The sequence below is a fragment of the Dendrobates tinctorius genome, unplaced genomic scaffold, assembly GCF_039654945.1.
Source record: "Dendrobates tinctorius isolate UK_male_01 unplaced genomic scaffold, ASM3965494v1 ptg000063l, whole genome shotgun sequence".
NCBI classification, from domain to species: domain Eukaryota; kingdom Metazoa; phylum Chordata; class Amphibia; order Anura; family Dendrobatidae; genus Dendrobates; species Dendrobates tinctorius.
In genome coordinates this window covers 13,440,886-13,463,914 of record NW_027361731.1, presented here as the reverse complement: position 1 = coordinate 13,463,914, position 23,029 = coordinate 13,440,886, and the positions used below count along the sequence as shown (strand labels likewise).

The 23,029-nt window shown below is 47.4% G+C and overlaps 1 protein-coding gene across 3 annotated transcripts in view; it reads left to right on the top strand.

Annotated features, from left to right (window-relative positions):
• Positions 1-23,029, top strand: part of LOC141094192 (uncharacterized) — a 580,189-nt gene that overhangs the window by 506,481 nt on the left and 50,679 nt on the right. For all 3 annotated transcript variants that reach the window (XM_073579955.1, XM_073579954.1, XM_073579956.1), the window contains 9 exons: positions 8,698-8,847; positions 8,977-9,156; positions 9,240-9,363; positions 9,447-9,544; positions 11,711-11,857; positions 11,987-12,166; positions 12,250-12,373; positions 12,457-12,554; positions 12,753-12,843. In XM_073579955.1, coding sequence (XP_073436056.1) covers positions 8,698-8,847; positions 8,977-9,156; positions 9,240-9,363; positions 9,447-9,544; positions 11,711-11,857; positions 11,987-12,166; positions 12,250-12,373; positions 12,457-12,554; positions 12,753-12,843 — 1,192 coding nt within the window. The remainder of the gene's footprint in view (positions 1-8,697; positions 8,848-8,976; positions 9,157-9,239; positions 9,364-9,446; positions 9,545-11,710; positions 11,858-11,986; positions 12,167-12,249; positions 12,374-12,456; positions 12,555-12,752; positions 12,844-23,029) is intronic.

Here is a 23,029-nt window from a genome sequence, read left to right as displayed (position 1 = left end):
AGGACACACGCGGCTCCGCTCCGTACATGATTCGCCCCCAATAGGACACACGCGGCCCCACTCCGTACATGAATCGCCCCCAATAGGATGCACACGGCTCCACTCCGTACATGAATCACCCTCAATAGTACACACGCGGCTCCGCTCCGTACATGAATCGTCCCCAATAGGGGACACGCGGCTCCGCTCCGTATATGAATCGCCCCCAATAGGACACGCGGCTCCGCTCCGTACATGAATCGCCCCCAATAGGACATACGCGGCTCTGCTCCGTACATGAATCGCCCCCAATAGGACACACGCGGCTCCGCTCCGTACATGAATCGCCCCCAATAGGACACGTGACTCCACTCCATACATGAATCGCCCCCAATAGGACACACGCGGCTCCATACATGAATCGCACCCAATAGGACACACGCGGCTCCGCTTCGTACATGAATCGGCCCCAATAGGACACACGCGGCTCCGCTCCGTACATGAATCGCCCCCAATAGGACACATGCGACTCCGCTCTATACATGAATCGTCCCCAATAGGACACACGCGGCTCCGCTCCGTACATGAATCGCCCCCAATAGGACACACGCGGCTCCCCTCCGTACATGTTTCACCCCCAATAGGACACACGCGGCTCCACTCCGCACATGAATCTCCCCCAATAGGACACACGCGACTCTGCTCCGTACATGAATCAACCCCAATAGTACACACGCGGCTCCACTCCGCACATGAATCTCCCCCAATAGGACACACGAGGCTCCGCTCCGTACATGAATCGCCCCCAATAGGACACAAGCGGCCCCGCTCCGTACATGAATCACCCCCAATAGTACACACGCGACTCCGCTCCGTACATGAATCACCCCCAATAGGACACACGCGGCTCCGCTCCGTACATGAATCACCCCCAATAGGACACACGCGGCTCCGCTCCGTACATGAATTGTCCCCAATAGGACACACGCGGTTCCGTACATGAATCGCCCCCAATAGGACACACGCGGCTCCGCTCCGTACATGAATCACCCCCAATAGGACACACGCGGCTCCGCTCCGTACATGAATTGTCCCCAATAGGACACACGCGGCTCCGCTCCGTACATGAATCGCCCCCAATAGGACACACACGGCTCCGCTCCTTACATGAATCGCACCCAATAGGTCACACGCGGCTCCGCTCCGTACATGAATCGCCCCCAATAGGACACACGTGGCTCCGTACATGAATTGTCCCCAATAGGACACACGCGGCTCCGCTCCGTACATGAATCGCCCCCAATAGGACACACGCGGCTCCGCTCCGTACATGAATCGTCCCCAATAGGACACACGCGGCTCCGCTCCGTACATGAATCTCCCCCAATAGGACACACGCGGCTCCGCTCCGTACATGTTTCACCCCCAATAGGACACACGCGGCTCCACTCCGCACATGAAGCGCCCCCAATAGGACACACGCGGCTCCACTCCGCACATGAAGCGCCCCCAATAGGACACACGCGACTCTGCTCCGTACATGAATCACCCCCAATAGTACACACGCGGCTCCACTCCGCACATGAATCGCCCCCAATAGGACACACGAGGCTCCGCTCCGTACATGAATCGCCCCCAATAGGACACACGCTGCCCCGCTCCGTACATGAATCCCCCAATAGGACGCACACGGCTCCGCTCCGTACATGATTCGCCCCCAATAGGACACACGCGGCCCCACTCCGTACATGAATCGCCCCCAATAGGACGCACACGGCTCCACTCCGTACATGAATCACCCCCAATAGTACACACGCGACTCCGCTCCGTACATGAATCTCCCCCAATAGGACACACGCGGCTCCGCTCCGTACATGAATCTCCCCCAATAGGACAAACGCGGCTCCGCTCCGTACACGAATCACCCCCAATAGGACACACGCGGCTCCGCTCCATACATGAATCTCCCCCACTAGGACACACGCGGCTCCGTACATGAATCGCCCCCAATAGGACACACGCGGCTCCGCTCCGTACATGAATCACTCCCAATAGGACACACTTGGCTCCGCTCCGTACATGAATCACCCCCAATAGGACACACGCCGCTCCGCTCCGTACATGAATCACCCCCAATAGGACACACGTGGCTCCGCTCCGTACATGAATCACCCCCAATAGGACACACGCGGCTCCGCTCCGTACATGAATCATCCCCAATAGGACACACGCGGCTCCGTACATGAATCGCCCCCAATAGGACACACGCGGCTCCGCTCCGTACATGAATCACCCCCGATAGGACACACGCGGCTCCGCTCCGTACATAAATTGTCCCCAATAGGACACACGCGGCTCCGCTCCGTACATGAATCGCCCCCAATAGGACACACACGGCTCCGCTCCGTACATGAATCGCCCCCAATAGGTCACACGCGGCTCCGCTCCGTACATGAATCGCCCCCAATAGGACACACGCGGCTCCGCTTCGTACATGAATCGCCCCCAATAGGACACACGCGGCTCCGTACATGAATCGTCCCCAATTGGACACACGCGGCTCCGCTCCGTACATGAATCGCCCCCAATAGGACACGCGGCTCCGCTCCGTACATGAATCGTCCCCAATAGGACACACGCGGCTCCGCTTCGTACATGAATCGCCCCCAATAGGTCACACGCGGCTCAGTTCCGTACATGAATCGCCACCAATAGGACATACGCGGCTCTGCTCCATACATGAATCGCCCCCAATAGGACACACGCGGCTCCGCTCCGTTCATGAATCGTCCCCAATAGGGGACACGCGGCTCCGCTCCGTACATGAATCGTCCCCAATAGGACACGCGGCTCCGCTCCGTACATGAATCCCCCAATGGGACACACGCGGCTCCATATATGAGTCGTCCCCAATAGGACACGCGCGGCTCCGCTCCGTACATGAATCGTCCCCAATAGGACACGCGGCTCCGCTCCGTGCATGAATCGTCCCCAATAGAACACGCGGCTCCGCTCCGTACATGAATCCCCCAGTGGGACACACGCGGCTCCGTATATGAGTCGTCCCCAATAGGACACACGCGGCTCCGCTCCGTACATGAATCGTCCCCAATAGGACACGCGGCTCCGCTCCGTACATGAACCCCCCAATAGGACACGCAGCTCCGCTCCGTACATGAATCCCCTAATGGGACACACGCGGCTCCGTACATGTGTCGCCCCCAATAGGACACACGCGGCTCCGTACATGAATCGTCCCCAATAGGGCACTCGGCTCCGTACATGAATCGCCCCCAATTGGACACACGCAGCTCCGCTCTGTACATCAATCGCCCCCAATAGGACACGCGGCTCCGCTCCGTACATGAATCGCCCCCAATAGGACACACGCGGCTCCGCTCTGTACATGAATCGCTCCCAATAGGACACGCGGCTCCGCTCCGCACATGAATCGCCCCCAATAGGACACACGCAGCTCCGCTCTGTACATGAATCGTCCTGCCACGCCTAAACGATGATGCAGCAACAGTGCAAGGAGGTTGGAGAGTAGGACGGGGGAGGGTGAGCCGTGCTTACGATGACCGGGGGACTGAGCCGTGCATGCGACAACCGGGGGAGCCACACATACCAGGACATGGATGAGGGGACAATGCATACTCGGCTTATACTCGAGTCAATAAGCTTACACAGTTTTCCGTGGCAACATTAGGTGTCTCGGCTTATACTCGAGTATGTACGGTAAGTAAATCCGTGGTAACCTGTTCCAGGCTCTTACAAAGTAACTCTGATCTCTGTATCGCACACATGCAGATTACAGGATGGAAGCAAAGCAGGTAAAATAGGAAAATCAGCGATCTGTCACAGGCACTGCTGCAGACTTCCTCATGCCTGCACTTTGCAGGCACTGAGGAAGCCAGCTCCCTGCAGGTCCCTGAAGGCCCCCGTCGCCATCTTGGATTCGGGGCCTGCAGGGAAGGAGTCCCCCCCGCAGCAGCGCTGCACATTGCGCTGCTGTGGGGGGCTCAGGGAAGCACGGAGGGAGCCCCCCCCCTGCCGATGCTTCCCTTTAACCCCCAGTACACCGCGATCGTGTTTGATCGCGGTGTGCAAGGGGTTAATGTGTCGTGGGTGGTCCGTGACCGCCCCTGACACATTGTGCCGGGTGTCAGTCAGCTGTGATAATCAGCTGACACCCGTCCGCGATCAGTGGCGCTCACCACGTGGGCGCCGCTGATCACTATAACGTACTATCCCGTCCCTGGGAATTAAGTCCCAGGGCACATGGACGGGATAGTACGTCTCATGGCAGAAAGCGGTTAATACCCATGGATCTTCCCAGGTTATGAATATATAAAATATCAGCCCACAGCTATATATTTAGCCTTTACTGGATATTAAAATTTAAGGACCCCCAAAAAGACGACGTGGGGTTCCCCTATAATTAAAAGCCAGAAAAGGCTATGCAGACAGCTGCAGGCTGATATTCATAGCCTAAGAAGGGTCCATGGTTATTCCCCCCCCCCCCCCCCCGGCTACAAACACCAGCTCTCCGCTGCCTTAGGCCGGTTTCACATTTGCGCTTTATAGCGCTGCAACGGCCTACGCACGGCCGCCGCCAAGCCCGGCTCCCTGCCCGCCCCATCCGGTCATCGCCGCCTACTAGCATACATGGGCGCTTGCGATCTGCGCACCCTGTCTTTAGCATAGGGTGCGCTGGCCGTGCGCTAGCAGGATTTTGCCGTGCGCTGCGCACTTTTGAAGGTGCGCCGTGCGTGCCGAAATGCAGCATGCTGCGTTCGGCGCACACGGTCGCACCTTATGCTAAAGATAGGGTGTGCAGATCGCAAGCGCCCATGTGCACTAGTAGGCGGCGATGACCGGATGGGCGGGCAGGGAGCCGGCAGGGGGCGGGGCTTAGCGGCGGCCGTGCGCAGGCCATCGCAGCGCTATAAAGCGCAAATGTGAAACCGGCCTAAGAAATGGAGTATCTATAAGATGCGCAAATTCTGGCACTTATCCTCTCTCTTTCCACTGCCTTGTAGTGGTGGCATGTGGGATAATAGTTGGGGGGTTGATGTCACCTTTGTATTGTAAGGTGACATCAAGCCCGGCTTAGTAATGGACAGGTGTCAATTAGACACCTATCTATTACTAATCCTATAGTTGTTAAGGGGTTAAAAAATAACACAGCCAGAATAAAGTCTTTTAATGAAATCAAACACAAAGCACAGTTTGCCATCTTTATTGTACAGCACTAATCCATGCGACGCCCTCGTACTCTGCCATCTTTATTGTACAGCTAATCCATGCGACGCCCTCGTACTCCTGTGATAAGAAGTAAAATGACAAACCAGCAATTTACCTTACCTGTCCACCGTTGTGTCCCACGCCGTAATCCATATCTGTGGAATATACCGTTTGCAAACGGGATGGTGCTAAGATGCGACCGTCCCGGCTATAAACCACTGCTGGGAATGGATGTCTCAACCCAGGTGTCTATAAAGGTAGGTACAGCCATACCTTAGGGTTGAGACATCATGGTCCGTGAGGGTCACGTGCTTCCCCGAGGTGCTATTTGGCGACCGGAGGTAACTTGTACAGGGTGCCGTCCAGTGCATCAAGGTGGGTTGTAATTCCTTTTAAAAGCCTTTGAGCATTCACATTCCTATTCAGTTCACGTCTACAGAATAAATATGGTCACAAATATATAATCATTATAAGAAAAAAATTTATTTTGAGTTGTTGAGCGAAGAAGTGACATTATAGAAGGTTAATATAGGGTTGTTAATATTCACCTTCAATAATGGGGTTAAGGCTGCTTGAAATGCGCTGTATAGTAGAAAGCGCCGCCCCTGGAAACTCAGATGGTGTATTTTGTAAGAAAGATCCGGATTGTACATGTTGCCACATCCAAGATGGCGCCGAGATGTCCGCAGTGCGATAGTGCGCATGCGCGGACTGAATGTGCCACACATTGCATAGGATTGGTCTGCAGCTTAAGACAGGCAGGGCCTGTTTTAGACAAAGTGGGGCCCTAGGCAAAAATTTAAAGTGGGGCCCCAAATGCTATCATTGCAAAATCACACAAACATTTAAGGGCCTTTTACACACAGCGATATCGATAAAGCGTCACCGATTTTGTGACGCAAGCTACATGTGACACTCACCTCCGACCGGCTCCCCCGCTGGATATCGCTGATCACGTGAGAACGTCCTGGGCCGTTTTCTCGTCGTCTGCTTCCTGCTGGCGCCGACGAGCGGGCCATGGACGCGGGAGGAAGTCGTCATCAGAGCTGCCGTCTGACAGGTAAGTAACGACCACCGACTGCAGCTACGTCGCTGGTGAGATCTGCCTGTTTGGCAGCTCACTAGCGACCATTTAGCGATGCACCAGCGATCCTGACCGGGTCGTATCGTGGTCGGGATCGCTGGTGCATTGCTAAATGTAACGGGACCGTTAGGTTACATGACATGAGCAGGATGCGGATACAGTTGGCGGAGGGGACTAGAGCCAGTGCTCACACTGTGACCCCTATATTCAGGGGCCTTATATCGGCCAACAGGTCTGCCACGATTAGCAGTACACGGGAGTTGCTAGGGTCAGAAAAGATTGGGGCCCCAAGACAGAGTTGCCCCCCAACCCCCTCTTAATTTTTTTTTTAACACTGCAGATAAGTGATATCTCTGAGTACAGATAATGTAGTAGATGTCACCAGCAGTCCTATGTAACACCAGAGATAGCAGTGATAACTCTCTGAGCACAGATGATGTAGTAGATGTCACCAGCAGTCCTATGTAACACCACATATAGTCATAGCGTTTCAGAGTAAGACTATGCTCACACGCAGCATTTTTTCCAGTAGCCAAAACCTGTTCTATTGGCGGTAAAAATGTTGCATTCAAAACACCTGATTTTCAGCTTGTTCTTTGTTCTTCACACTTTTTTCTGCCTTTTTTTGGAGTGAGGATGTTGCTTTGTCTACAGTATGTTTAAGGCCATGTTCACACGTTGAGTATTCGGTCAGTATTTCACATCAGTATGTGTAAGCCGAAACCAGGAGGGTGAGAAATCCAGAGGTGGTGACGAGTGTCTATTACACTTTTCCTCTCATTGTTCCACTCCTGTTTCTGCATTACAAATACTGCCTGAATACTGACCGTGTGAACGAGACCTAAGGCTATGTGCACACGCTGCAGGTTTTTCCACGCGGATCCGCAGGTAAAGTGACCGGCGGTTTTCCTGAGGATTAGCCTGCGGTTTTTCCCTGCGGTTTCACACCTCTACTTTGTTAAAGGTGTGAAACCACTGTGGAATCCGCACAAACAATTGACATGCTGCGGTTTGTTTACCGCACTGTGAGTAGAGCGGATTTGAATTGCCATAGGCTACCATGGTACTGTACTATGCGGAACTGCTGCGTTTCCGCAGGGCCAAAAACGCTGCGGAAACTCAGCAGAATCCGCAACGTGTGCACATAGCCTAATAGTTTAATTAACCAAAACCACGTAAAAAATTGCAGCAAAAAACGCCGTTGCAATATTTGCAGCTTTATCTTTATTCTGTCCTTGCTTTCTACGGGTGAAAACACTGAAAGAAGTGACACGCTACAGTTCAGAAATTCAGTCAGAAAAAATCAAGCGCATGCAGCAGATTTCGACAACTTCCTGTGTTTTGCTAGCGCTTTTGGCAGTATTCATAGGCAGAATTTCTGCAGCTTTTTCTTCTGCAAATAAGAAGTTTACAGCCTTTTACAGCACAAGCAAAGACTGAGATTTTCAGAGATCTCCCGCACACCCTTTTATTTCCTCCTGACTGAATTTCACAACTGCAGCGTTTTTTTTTAATCCGCAGCATGTCCTTTCTTTCAGCAATTTTTTTCACCCGTAGAAACCAATGAAAAAGTTTTTTAAAAAAAAAGCTGCAAATGTCGCAACGTTGTTTTTCGCTGCGTTTTTAGTGAATAAAACTGTGATTAGACCTGTACTGTAGACAAAATGCATACTGTAAAAAACAAACGGCAAAAGCTCTGAGGGTGTGTGTCCACGATCAGTAAACTCTGGATACTGCGTACATCCGCAGCATCCAGAAATTCCATGTCCACATACGCCCGCGGATCACTCACAGAGACGGACATACCGCGTGTCTTTCCACACCGCAGCGTGTCAACTTATCTTACGTAGATGTGAGTCTCCGCAAGAGAAATCTCGCCCATACAATGTATAGGCCGCGGTGATTCCGCCACAGTTCAGTGACCACCTGCGGAATCGCCTGCCTTCAAAAGATGGCAGCACTTTAGACGCATCACAGTTCCGCTGATGATTTTTTTTTTTTTTTTTTATCAGAGATTAGTTTATTTTACATAGGCGTCTTTGGCACTTTAGCAATAAAGCCCTTTCTGTGGAGATATGAGATCTTATGTGATGTGGATATGAATGGTATTATATCTGTTTTATGGAAAACTATTTAACTGCACTTTGTTATAAAATTATGAGAAATTAATGATGGTTAAGTATTCGTATAAAAGCACACTTGTACGTTATACCCACTGCTTGAGAAGGGCTCAGTGGGAGCAGAAACGTCGCCCGGACATGTGGGTCTGAATAACGTCCATCTTTTTTCCACAGTGCAATATATGGAGTGCTGCCTTCAGTTCTAGTTTTTGTCAGTAATTGTATTATATAGAATTCTTTATGGTGTTACATCGTCTTTCTATTCAGGTCTCTACAATATCGGATCCTCTCAGTGAAGATCTTCTATATAAGAGAATTTTCCTGATTTACCCATCAAAGATGGATATGGACAGAGACAAGATGGCGGAGAGGATATTACACCTCACCCTAGAGATCCTCTTCCGGCTTACTGGAGAGGTGAGAGATCCTGATGACGTCACATTACATCATTCTTATCTATGGGAATAACAGATGGACAGAACTGGAGAGGTGAGGACTCTGGAAATGTCTGTAGTGAGATTTATTAATGTGTCTCTCCATAACCAGGATTACACAGTAGTGAAGAAGACCTCTAGTGAGCGCTGCCAGGACCCTGTGTCTGAGGGATGGGGAAGACCCCTGAGCCCAATCACTGGGCCTTCACCTCACCTCCTAATATATGAGGACATCAATGACCAGAAGATCCTAGACCTCACCTACAAGATGATTGAGCTGCTGACTGGAGAGGTGACACTGCTGGGAATGCTGGGACGTTATACAGTAACACTATGAAGGGATCGGGGGGATGACCATATCATTGTATGTGTCAGGTTCCTATACGGTGTCAGGATGTCTCCATCTATTTCTCCACGGAGGAGTGGGAGTATTTAGAAGGACACAGAGATCTGTACAAGGACGTCATGATGGAGGTTCCCCAGCCCCTCACATCACCAGGTAATAGACAGGACTAAATACACACGGCCTATAATTATCTGTATGTAAAGAATGAGTTCAGTCCCTGTATGTGTTTGCTCCAGATCTATCCAGTAAGAGGACAACACCAGAGCGATGTCCCCGTCCTCTTCTTCCACAGGACTGTTTACAAGAAGATCCCAATGTTCCTCAGGATCATCAGGTAGATGGAGAGAAGGTGCCATGAGATCTCCCCTATGATGTGTAGACGGCTGTGAAGGTCTTGTGCTCAGTCTTGCCTTATCCACCAGTATTATATGTTTTATACTTGTGTAATGAGAGCGGTGGAGATGGCAGGATTAGAGTTGATTATAGATGGGATTTCTCCATCTGTCTGTGACTTTTACAATATTTGTTTCAGGTTGAAGATCTAACATGTGAGTGCTGTCCAATTTTGACGCACCGATGTCCTTTGAAAAGCTGGCAATTCATAAGCTACTGTAAAATCACACTGCCAGGTTATAATAGAAAAGATAGAATAGAGATATACACACAGAATACATATACACATGTCAGTGACACACACACACACATATATATATGTATTTATCTTACATAGATATAAGAAAAGGATAGAATAGATGGTATACATACAACATACAGTAAATACATACAGAATAGATTTATAGATGTGTGTGTAAATTACTGTAAATGTCTTTAATAACATTATGTTTGTGAATGTCATGGGCTCCCACACAATTTTTCTAACCAGGCAGGAAAAGCCAGCAACTGGGGACCGATGTTTATATCTTGGGAGGGGGTTAATAGCCATGGATCTTCCCAGGCTATGAATATCAGCCCGCAGCTGTGTATTTATCCTTTACTGACCATTACAATATGGGGAGCCCCAACCCCAAACAAAAGAGGTAGGGTCCCCCTTTAATAGCCAGAAAAGGCTATGCAGACAGCTGCGGGCTGATATTCATAGCCTAGGAAGGGACCATGGTTGTTGCCCCCCCCCCCCCGGCTAGAAGCACCAGCTCTCAACTGCTCTGAAATGGTGCGTCTCTAAGATGCGCCAATTCTGGCACTTATCCTCTCTGTTCCCACTGCCCTGTAGTGGTGGCATATGGGGTAATGGTTGGGGGATGATGTCACCTTTGTTGTAAGGTGACATCAAGCCTGGCTTAGTAATGGACAGGTGTCAATTAGACACCTATACATTACTAATCCTATAGTTGTTAAGGGGTTAAAAAATAAAACAGAATAAAGTCTTTTAATGAAATCAAACACAAAGCACAGTTTGCCATCTTTATTGTACAGCTAATCCATGCAACGCCCTTGTTCTCCTGTAATAAGAAGTAAAATAACAAACCAACAATATACCTTACCTGTCCACCGTTGTGTCCCACGCCGTAATCCATATCTGGGGAATATACAGTTTGCAAACGCGACGGTGCTAAGATGCGACCGTCCCGCCTGTAAACCACTGCTGGCACAGGATGTCTCAACCCAGGTGTCTATAAAGGTAGGTACAGCTATACCCTAGGGTTGAGACATCATGGTCCGTGAGGGTCATGTGCCTCCCCGAGGTGCTATTTGGTGACCGGAGGTAACTTGTACAGGGTGCATTCACATTCCTATTCAGTTCACTTCTACAGAATAAATATGGTCACAAATATATAATCATTATGAGATTAAAAAATTCTTTTGAGTTGTTGAGCGAAGAAGTGACATTATAGAAGGTTAATATAGGGATGATAATATTCACCTTCAATAATGGGGTTAAGGCTGCTTGAAATGCGCTGTATAGTAGAAAGCGCCGTCCCTGGAAACTCAGATGGTGTATTTTGTAAGAAAGATCCGGATTGTACATGTTGCCACATCCAAGATGGCTCCGAGATGTCCGCAGTGCGATAGTGCGCATGCGCGGACTGAATGTGCCACACATTGTATAGGATTGGCCGGCAGGGTAATGATGCACTGGTACATGCACAATAGGTATCGGAGAACACTGAAAAGGGCGCTCATGGCGTCCTCCATGTGAAGGTGACTGGTCCTGAAGGGGTGAGACACATGTAATAACCTTTATACAGCTGCACTGAGGGCAACATTAGGATTAATGATCAGAGATTAGTTTATTTTACATAGACGTCTTTGGCCCTTTAGCAATAAAGCCCTTTCTGTGGAGATATGAGATCTTATGTGATGTGGATATGAATGGTATTATATATGTTTTATGGAAAACTATTTTATTGCACTTTGTTATAAAATTATGAGAAATTAATATTAAGATATATTAATATTAATATTCAGTTCTAATTTTTGTCAGTAATTGTATTGTGTAGAATTTTTTTATGATGTTACATTGGCTCATCTTCTCATTCAGGTCTCTACAATATCAGATCCTGTCAGTGAAGATCTATATATGAGAATTTTCCTGATTTGCCCATCAAGGATGGCTATGGACAGAGACAAGATGGCGGAGAGGATATTACCCCTCACCCTAGAGATCCTCTTCCGGCTTACTGGAGAGGTGAGAGATTCTGATGACGACACATTACATCATTCTTATCTATGGGAATAACAGATGGACAGAACTGGAGAGGTGAGGACTCTGGAAATGTCTGTAGTGAGATTTATTAATGTGTCTCTCCATAACCAGGATTACACAGTAGTGAAGAAGACCTCTAGTGACCGCTGTCAGGACCCTGTGTCTGAGGGATGGGGAAGACTCCGGAGCCCAATCACTGGGCCTCCACCTCACCCCCTGATACTTGAGGCCATCAATGACCAGAAGATCGTAGAACTCTCCTACAAGATGATTGAGCTGCTGACTGGAGAGGTGACACTGCTGGGAATGCTGGGACATTATACAGTAACACTATGAAGAGATCGGGGGGATGACGGTATCATTGTATGTGTCAGGTTCCTATAAGGTGTCAGGATGTCGCCGTCTATTTCTCCATGGAGGAGTGGGAATATTTAGAAGGACACAAAGATCTGTTCAAAGACGTCATGATGGAGGTTCCCCAGCCCCTCACATCACCAGGTAATAGACAGGGCTAAATACACACGGCCAATAATTATCTGTATGTAAAGAATGAATTCAGTCCCTGTATGTGTTTCCTCCAGATCTATCCAGTAAGAGGACAACACCAGAGAGATGTCCCCATCCTCTTCTTCCACAGGACTGTAAACAAGAAGATCCCAATGTTCCTCAGGATCATCAGGTAGATGGAGAGAAGGTGCCATGAGATCTCCCCTATGATGTGTAGACGGCTGTGAAGGTCTTGTGCTCAGTCTTGTTTTATCCACCAGTATTATATGGTTTATACTTGTGTAATGAGAGCGGTGGAGATGGCAGGATTAGAGCTGATCATAGATGTGACTTCTCCATCTGTCTGTGACTTTTACAATATTTGTTTCAGGGTGAAGATCTGACCCATATTAATACTACAGAGACATATGTGAGGGGTGATGAGCGGTGTAAAGAGGAGATTCCTACATATGACTACCCAGGTGAGTAGTGACCACTAAATGCAGAGAAGTCACAGATTCTTTTCAGTAATACGACTGACTGCTTTATCGGTCGTGTAGTCTGACAGTATTACAATCGTGTGATCACCATTTTGCCTCTGGACCACAGCATTCTCCTCCACTGAAACTGTTCAAATGACTTTGGGTATTGAGAGCCCTATTCTATAGAACTTACAACCTGGTGGATTCACCTACCTCCTGGTATTAGCAAACACTGAAAGTTACCTGCTCAGATCTGTAAACTACAAAGTCAAATGACAACGTACATAGAATGTGCTGACAAGTTGAAAAAATCAATTTAAGAGGTATTATGATAAGCCTGTAAGAGAAAGCGGAGGGTAATGATGCTGTTGGCTTCCTAGATCCCTGGTATCTTATTGGATGAATCTACCTTCTCTCCCTTCTGTGCTGCTGAATGTGCTCATATGGTCCCTACAAGACCAGGTCCAGTAGTTCTGGCAAAACTTTGCATTTCCATTACGTCCCTCCGGACAGCACCATGGTGCCTCTGTGCATCATATTGCCTCTGTGAGTCATATTGCATTATAGTGCCTCCGTGCATCATATTGCATCATATTGCATCATAGTGCCTCTATGCATCACATTGCATCAGGGTGCTCCATAGTGTCTTTGTGCATCATATTGCGTCATAATGCTTTGGTGCCTCTGTGCCTCATTGTGTGTTATTTGTGTCGTGGTGCCTCTGTGCTTCATAGTACCTCGGGCCTTGTGCCTCTGGCTGTGGCCCTCTGGTTTAGACCTTCTGACTTGTGCCTTGTTGCGTGGCCGCACCTTGTATGGTCGGCCTACCACTTCACATTTTGTCTCGGGCCCCAACTCTGCTATAGAGTCCTTGTGTTTCCGGACCCAGATCCAGCTTCGGTTGCTTCATTCTTTGCAACTGGGCTTAGCCAGACGAACAACTATGCTCGAATTGGCCTACAGGAAAGATATATATCTTTGTACCGTGTTAGCCAGTAGATAGAAGAATATTTAGCATTGAGTCCTCAGTGGTTGATACCTTTTAATGGCTAACTGAAAAGATGGTAACACATTGCAAGCTTTCGAGACTACTCGGGTCTCTTCATCATGCATTGACTAATACAAAATCTGGAGAATCACATATTTATACACAACACAGCACAGAAATAATGCATCAGATAAGACAAGTGACGTGAAGCAGAATTCTCATGGGAGAGTGATAGACAGTTTTGAGAAACTAATAATGTGGAAACCTCGGTTTTATCGATCACCCATGCACCACGAGAGAGGGAACCAGCACACCAAGGACAGGAAACCTACAGGCGAAAAAGGCGGCACCTCTCCCTTGCGTCATTTTGGCCTTTTTTGTCCTTGATGGGTGAACCTGTGCATGCTTACCTGTGAAGAAATAAAAGATGGGAGTTTCCTTCCCAGACCTGGCTTCTCTGCTTCGGCAGGTGCAGGATGCCTGGAAATGTCACCGTGAGTACAAGAGGGCTCCACATGTGAGCGGACGAAAGGTTAGCGGCGTGCCCTGATTGGAGGGCGCGGCTGTTGACGTTCTCAGGACACGCCAGTGTTGCCTAGGGGGCAACCGTATCGGAGAATCACACCGCACTGATGGAGGGGGGTGTGTGATGATGATGCCAGGAGGCATGTCAGACAGGAGCCACGTGACCCAGAAATGCCGTGGGCGCTGGTGGCCACAGGTGCCAGTATAAATATAAGGCCACTTTCACATTTGCGTTTAAGGCCGCAGCGACGGCCTGCGCACGGCTGCCACTAAGCCCCGCCCCTGCCGCGCCTCCTCCGGTAGCTCCGCCTACCGGCGCATGACGCTGCATGCGTCCTGCGTCCCCTATCTTTGGCACTGGGGACGCAGGCCGTGCGCAGTATGCGTTTGGCGTCGCATGCGTCCTTTTGACGGTGCGCCGAGCGCAACCAAATTGCTACAGGTTGCGTTTGGGGCTGGTCGGCGCACCGTCAAAAGGACGCATGCGCCGCCAAACGCATACCTGCGCACGGCCTGCGTCCCCAGTGCTAATGATAGGGGACGCAGGACGCATGCGCCGGTAGGCGGAGCTACTGGAGGAGGCGCGACAGGGGGCGCACCGTCAAAAGGACGCATGCGCCGCCAAACACATACCTACGCACGGCCTGCGTCCCCAGTGCTAATGATAGGGGACGCAGGACGCTTGCGTGACAGGGGGCGGGGCTTAGCAGCGGCCGTGCGCAGGCCGTCGCTGCGGCCTTAAATGCAAATGTGAAAGTGGCCTAAGCTGGCACCTGTGCTCAGGGTTTCCTAGCTCACCTGTCCTTGTTAACATGGAGACAGATTTGGAGCCGCAGCAGCCTCAAAAGTGGCAGCATGGGAAGCCCCAGGAGCGAGTGGAGCGTCAGTCAGTACAGGGGGCAGCTGGATCAGGGAGAGATGGGGGTCAGGTAGACACATTATCATTGAATTGGCACCCTTACACCAAATAAGTATGCCACCAAATTACCGTATCTTTCGCTTTGTAAGACGCTCTTTTTTCCCCCAAAATTTGGGGGGAAAATAGGGGTGTATTTTACAATGCGAATATACCTTATCTGTGCTGCCGCTGCGGGTGTCCAGTGCTTGCTGCCGCCTCACTCTGTACCCCGGTGCTTGCCGCCGCACTCTGTCCCATGCTGCATGGGTGCCGTTCCATCCACCCATGCTTGCCTGTGCGGTGGATTACTTCCGGGAAAATGCCCGCTGCGCATGTGCAGATGGAGGGGATAATAAGTTGGTGAAGACCATTTTAAGCCAAAGACAAACAGGTCAAACCAAGTGAACAAGATCTAAAGTGTACAGAATATTTCTGATGCTATCCTACATATGAATCAAGGTCCCGATAGCCAGATATCTAATTCCGGGGTTTCCCTGAATGCTAGCCAGGAGGCCCAAGTGTTATATAGTCTGTCAGAGTTCCCTGTGGTTTGAATCAGCAAATACTCCATTCTATAAATATCATTGAGTTCTGCAACAAATTCAGAGCGAGAAGGGTATTTCTCTTGCTTCCAAAACCGGGGGATCAGATTCCGAGTAGCCGCGAGAAAGTGACTGAGGAGATTCTTCTTAAACCTGGAAATCAACATATCACATAAAGATAAAAGTGCAAGTTCCACTGTAGGTTGAATTTGACATATTGATAGCCTGTTGTAGAGATCAAAAATCGACAACTACAACTTCTTTATAGGCGGGCAGTCCCACCATATGTGAACATATGTTCCTTTATCCTGTAAGCATCTCCAACATGTGTCCGGAATCCCCGGAAACATAGAATGCACCATAGAGGGACACCGGTACCACCTTGTTAAAATCTTAATCTCCTGTAATCTTAATCTTAATCTCCTGTGATACTGAGTGTAACGACATTCTAAATGTAAATAGAAGCACCCTGCCCCTCTCCTCTTGAGATAGGGATCTCCCCAAGTCATGCTCCCACTTTGAGAAAAAAAGGGAGTTAAAGGTCTCCTGATATCATTTTGTTTGGATATAGCAGTTATAAAACTTCTTAGTTGTTCGTAAAAGAACCAGGCACCTGTGGGTGGTACTCCGCCCTGAAATATCTCATCTAATGACCTCATATCAGATCGATCCACGAAATCGTAAACAATAGGACGTGAACTCCTACACTTAGTCATATGTTAAAGTTTGGGCACCCCTATTAATGTTAACCTTTTTTCTTTATAACAATTTTGGTTTTTGCAACAGCTATTTCAGTTTCATATATCTAATAACTGATGGACTCAGTTACATTTCTGTATTCAAATGAGGTTTATTGTACCAACAGAAAATGTGCAATCTGCATTTAAACAAAATTTGACCGGTGCAAAAGTATGGGCACCCTTATCATTTTCTTGATTTGAACACTCCTAACTACTTTTTACTGACTTCCTGAAGCACTAAATTGGTTTTGTAACCTCATTGAGCTTTGAACTTCATAGCCAGGTGTATCAAATCATGAGAAAAGGTATTTAAGGTGACCACTTGCAAGTAGCTCTCCTATTTGATTCTCCTATGAAGAGTGGCATCATGGGCTCCTCAAAACAACTCTCAAATGATCTGAAAACAAAGATTATTCAACATAGCTTTTCAGGGGAAGGATACAAAAAGTTGTCTCAGAGATTTAACCTGTCAGTTTCCACTGTGAGGAACCTAGTAAGGAAATGGAAGAACACAGGTACAGTTCTTGTTAAGCCCAGAAGTGGCAGGCCAAGAAAAATATCAGAAAGGCAGAGAAGAAGAATGGTGAGAACAGTCAAGGACAATCCACAGACCACCTCCAAAGACCTGCAGCATCATCTTGCTGCAGATGGTGTCACTATGCATCGGACAACAATACAGCGCACTTTGCACAAGGAGAAGCTGTATGGGAGAGTGATGCGAAAGGAGCCGTTTCTGCAAGCACGCCACAAACAGAGTCGCCTGAGGTATGTAAAAGCACATTTGGACAAGCCAGTTACATTTTGGAAGAAGGTCCTGTGGACTGATGAAACAAAGATTGAGTTGTTTGGTCATACAAAAAGGCGTTATGCATGGAGGCTAAAAAACACAGCATTCCAAGAAAAACACTTGCAAACCACAGTAAAATTTGGTGGAGGTTCCATCATGCTTTGGGGCTGTGTGGCCAATGCCGGCACCGGGAATCTTGTTAAAGTTGAGGGTCGCATGGATTCAACTCAGTATCAGCAGATTCTTGACAATAATGTGCAAGAATCAGTGACGAAGTTGAAGTTACGCAGGGGATGGATATTTCAGCAAGACAATGATCCAAAACACCGCTCCAAATCTACTCAGGCATTCATGCAGAGGAACAATTACAATGTTCTGGAATGGCCATCCCAGTCCCCAGACCTGAATATCATTGAACATCTGTGGGATGATTTGAAGCGGGCTGTCCATGCTCGGCGACCATCAAACTTAACTGAACTGGAATTGTTTTGTAAACAGGAATGGTCACAAATACCTTCATCCAGGATCCAGGAACTCATTAATAGCTACAGGAAGTGACTATAGGCTGTTACTTTTGCAAAAGGAGGATCTATGAAATATTAATGTCACTTTTATGTTGAGGTGCCCATACTTTTGCACCGGTCAAATTTTGTTTAAATGCAGATTGCACATTTTCTATTAGTACAATAAACCTCATTTGAATCCAGAAATGTAACTGAGTCCATCAGTTATTAGATATATGAAACTGAAATAGCTGTTGCAAAAACCAAAATTGTTATAAAGAAAAAAGGTTAACATTAATAGGGGTGCCCAAACTTTAACATATGACTGTATCTAGATAAAATTTCCTATTAAAACCAGCAGGGAAATTAGGGTTATCATAAATAGGAGTCAGTGGCCCAGGAGATGTTTAGTTTGCAAAAGAGAAGACTGAGAGGAGACTTAATAGCTGTCTACAAATATCTCAAGGGCTGTCACATTGTAGAAGGATCATCTTTATTCTCATTTGCACAAGGAAAGACTAGAAGCAATGGGATGAAACTGAATGGGAGGAGACACAGATTAGATATTAGAAAAAACTTTTTGACAGAGTGATCAATGAGTGGAACAAGCTGCCACGAGAAGTGGAGAGTTCTTCAATGGAAGTCTTCAAACAGAGGCTGGACAGACATCTGACTGGGATGATTTAGCGAATCCTGCTTTGAGCAGGGGGTTGGACCAGATGGCCCAGGAGGTCCCTTCCAACTCTACGATTCTATGATTCTGAAGAGCCCTGTGCCTCTGTTTAGTAAATAAGATCATGTTCCTGGTCAAGAACGACAAGGTGGCTCCCTCCTTCCCCCCACCCCCCGTGGACCACAGTATAATTTGAGGATCACTTACTATCCCTGCTATGATATAAATCTAGAATACAAGTTCCCAATGATGCACGGCTATAAGTTAGAAAGTCCGGTAGGCCAACTCCACCCATTATTTTAGGACAAGTTAATAGGTGGTATGATATTCGAGCCCGTGTATGGGACCACACAAACCGGGAAATCGCTTTTTTAAGGCGGGAAAAAAAGGAGGCAGGTAAATATATGGGGATCGTTTGGAAATAATAAAGAAGGCGTGGCAATAAGTCCATTTTAATTACATTGGCTCTACCAAACCATGATAATGGAAGTTTGTGCCATTTTTCTAGGTCCGATTCTGCTTTATGTAAGGCAGGCTTGAAGTTGGTGTCATATAGCCTGGACACCCTAGGTGTTATTTTGATTCCCAAATAGGTGATGGAGTCAGAACGCCATTTAAAGGGGAAGGAGGTGCACAACTTTTCCACTACGGAGGGTTGTAATGATATATTCAGAATCTCAGATTTATGTGAGTTAATTTTAAAATTACTTAATAGGCCAAATTCACGTAACTCTGAAATAATGTTTGGTAAGCTTATTGTGGGGGAGGTGACATACAAGAGAACATCATCCGCGAAAAGTGCCAATTTGTGTTCTTCTGACCTCAATTTAACTCCTTTGATTGAGGGGTTATTTCGTTTTGCGGTGGCAAGGTACTCCATTGTTAATATATATAGAAGGGGGGGAGAGTGGACATCCCTGCCTCGTACCGTTCCTAATGGGGAATGCGTCTGAGAGAGCACCATTCACCTTAACTTGTGCGCTAGGACATGTATACAAAGCTGAGATCCTCTGGAGCATTACTCCTTTCAAGCCAATTCCTTGTAGAGCTTGAAACATGAAATCCCAGTGTACCCTGTCGAAGGCTTTCTCAGCATCAATCGACAGGATACACATGGGGTCCTCCTCCCTCTCCGCCCTATCTATCAATGATAAAGTCCGTATGGTATTGTCTCTCGCTTCCCGCCCTGGAACAAAGCCCACCTGATCTTGATTTATCATTTTCGGAAGAAGGGGTCCCAGTATTTTTGCGATAATTTTTGCGTAAATTTTAATATCTAGATTTATTAAGGATATTGGCCGGTAATTGTTACAGTAAGAAGGGTCTTTGCCTGGCTTAGGTAAGACCGTGATGTGAGCGGTCAAAGCCTGGGAAGGAAAGGATCCTCCCGAGGAAATAGAATTACGCATTGCGAGGAGCATTGGGCTCAACGAGTCGGAGAATGACTTATAAAAACCAGCTGTATACCCATCCGGGCCAGGACTCTTTCCCTGTTTTAGTTCTTTAATTGTTTCAGACACCTCCTCCAATGTGAAATCTTTATCTGAGTCTGTCAGTTTGTCCTCCGATATGGGAGGAATACTATTTTGTTGTAAGTACATGTTAATTTTATTGTGAAGTGACTGTACTGGTAGATCCCTATAGTGACCAGCTATATTATATAAAGTTTTATAATAGTCACTGAAGTCCACAAGAATATCCCCTGTACTGTGCACCTTCTTTCCCCTCGTTTTGATAAAGGGTATATAAGTGTTTGTCACGCGGGTGTAGAGCTCTGGTCAGTAACTTGCCGCTTTTATTTCCAAGTTGATAGAAATGGTTCCTGAGCCGTTCCCTAAAGCATTGTGATTTCTGGTCCAGTAAAGCCAACATTTTTTGTCTGGCGGTGGAGAGATGTGCAAATGTAGCGGGGTCTAGATCACGTTTATGTTTATTTTCTAGTTTGTAAATTTGATCTGATAGACTGGATAACTCCACGATTCTCTCTTTTTTTCAGTCGAGCACCATGTGAGATAAATACCCCCCTCACAACACTTTTTAAAGCTTCCCACTTGATAGGAGGGGATGTGGGATCTTCACCACAATCAATTATAAAATTGGATATTGATCGTTCCACCTCTGATTTGCACAAGGCGTATTGAAGTAAATTCTCATTCAGGCGCCATGAGAACTCCGATTTTGCATTTGAGTGTAATATGATGGAAAAAAATATTGGGGCATGATCTGACCATAGTATCGACCCTCACATCTGCCTCCACCGGCAGATCTAGCAAGTTGTCTGATATCAAAAAATAATCTATTCTACTGTAAATGTTGTGAGTTTGTGAGAAGAAACTATAGTCTCTAGTGTCAGGGTGGAGGACCCTCCAAATGTCCACCAATCTCATGCTGCACATCTGTTTGATTAACAGAGGATAAGGGGTATGATGTCCTACCTGAGGAAACGTCCCCCGCGGGGTTCATGGGGATGTTAACGTCCCCCCCTAATATCACAGGAGAGGAGCCAGCGAAGACCTCAAGGCGTCTCTTGCATTCTGCTCCAAATTTCCGCTGTCCTTGGTTAGGGAAATATACCTTAGCTATAACCAGTTTGCGGGTTGCGCATGATATTAACAAGAAGATATATCTGCCTTCCGGGTCTATTACAGAGTCTAGAACCTCAGGCAAGAAAGTTTTATGAAAGGCTGTTGAGACTCCTTTGGACTTAGAATATGGGTTAGAACTATGGTACCATTTGGGGTAATGTTTTGAAACGCATTGTGGTATAGCACCAGTTTTAAAGTGGGTCTCCTGAAGCATTAAAACCGAGACCTTTTGCCTATTTGTGGTCAGGATCTGTCTCCTTTTCTCGGGTATGTTCAGCCCCTTAACATTAAAGGAGCAAAACTTAATTTTATCCATAATCTGATGGGAATCGTACGTCTCCAATTATTAGATATCCGCTCGAGGGAGGGGCCATGACACCTATATAGAGATTGGGTAAAGTAAGGGGTTGGAAAGGGAACAAGAGGTAAGAAGTGAAGGATTTAGAGTGAAGAGAGTATGGGATAAGAAAAGAGGGAAAAGTAAGGACTACCTGAAGAGTCACATGGGAGTAAACACTCCAATTTTTATGCATCACTGTTGATGGTTCTGGTAGAACACTACCCAGATACCCCATCAGGAGAGAGGAAGCCCAGAAAGGACCCGAGACTCCCTCCCCAGCCTAACAAATCTAGAAAAAACATTGTTATCGCCGAACATCTGCATATATCAAAAACATTCAAACAGATATGTCAAATCAAAGCAAAACAGAACACTTGTATATATATCCGCGAGAGTGTATACATGTTCTTATCCAGACGGTGTTTCTATTTGGGGAACACTCCAATTGTATTCAGGCTTGTCTTAACCCAGGACATGACAATACCGGGAGAAGTCCTCAAGTCGGATTAGAGGAATCTCCTCTGCTGCTTCTCTTTTTGGACTGCTGAACCTTTAGCCATCTGGGTGGTGCCCCTGGAAGTGTTGGGCCACAGGCCACTCCGGGAGATCTATCATGGGGAGTTCAAAGGCACCCAGAAAATTTGTCATGTCACCAATCCGTCGAAAAGAAGCTGTTTTGCCTCCTTTGAAGGCCGTTAATTGAAAGGGATAGCCCCATCTATATGGAATGTCTCTTTCCTTGAGTTCTGCTAACAACGGCTTCAAGGCTCTCCGCAGTTGCAGTGTGCACCTTGACAGGTCTGACAAAATTAGGATTTGGTGATCTTCGTATCTGATGGAACCCTTTTTCCTGGAAGCTGTGATTATGGCCTCCTTGATTCTGTAATAGTGAACTCTACAGATTACGTCTCTAGGACGCGTATCTGAGGTAGATTTAGGTCCGAGTGACCTGTGGATCCTGTCAAACTCAATAGGTCCACCATCTTTGTCATCAAGTATGTCCAGGAAGATCCTCTGAGCTGTGCGATCCAATTCGGCAGGGCCAATAGACTCTGGTAGGCCGCGGATACGTATGTTGTTACGTCTATTGCGGTTTTCTAAGTCCTCCAGACCCAATGAGAGTTCCTCCATCCTGAGAGTGTGGTCAATTATGATATCCCTATGTGCCTGTAATTCTCGGGAAATATCTTCCTGTGTTTTCTCCACATCCTCGATTCGTGTGGTAAGTTCCTTCTGTAAATTGTGGATTTCTTGTTTATAAGCATTTTCTAATCTGCAAGCGAACCCTTCAAGGTCTTTTTTAGTGGGAAGTGCTTTTATAAACTTGCTTAAATCGGCAATACTCATTTCTTCCTTGGCTGCATTATCTCCGTCCTGTTCATCAAACATTGTTACAGGAGAGCTGTGTGAGATAATTGACTCTCTGGAAGTGGAACTATCTCGAGATGTATATTGTGATAAAGATGATCTGGTGTTTCTGGCCTGGGGGGTTGGGTTTAGGTAACGCTTCATGTCTTTTAGAGTGGCCCCCTGATTTGAATCTGCGTTAAGCTCAATAGCCCGTCTGGATTTGCCTATAGGTGTCTGTAGTTTGTTTCAGCTACT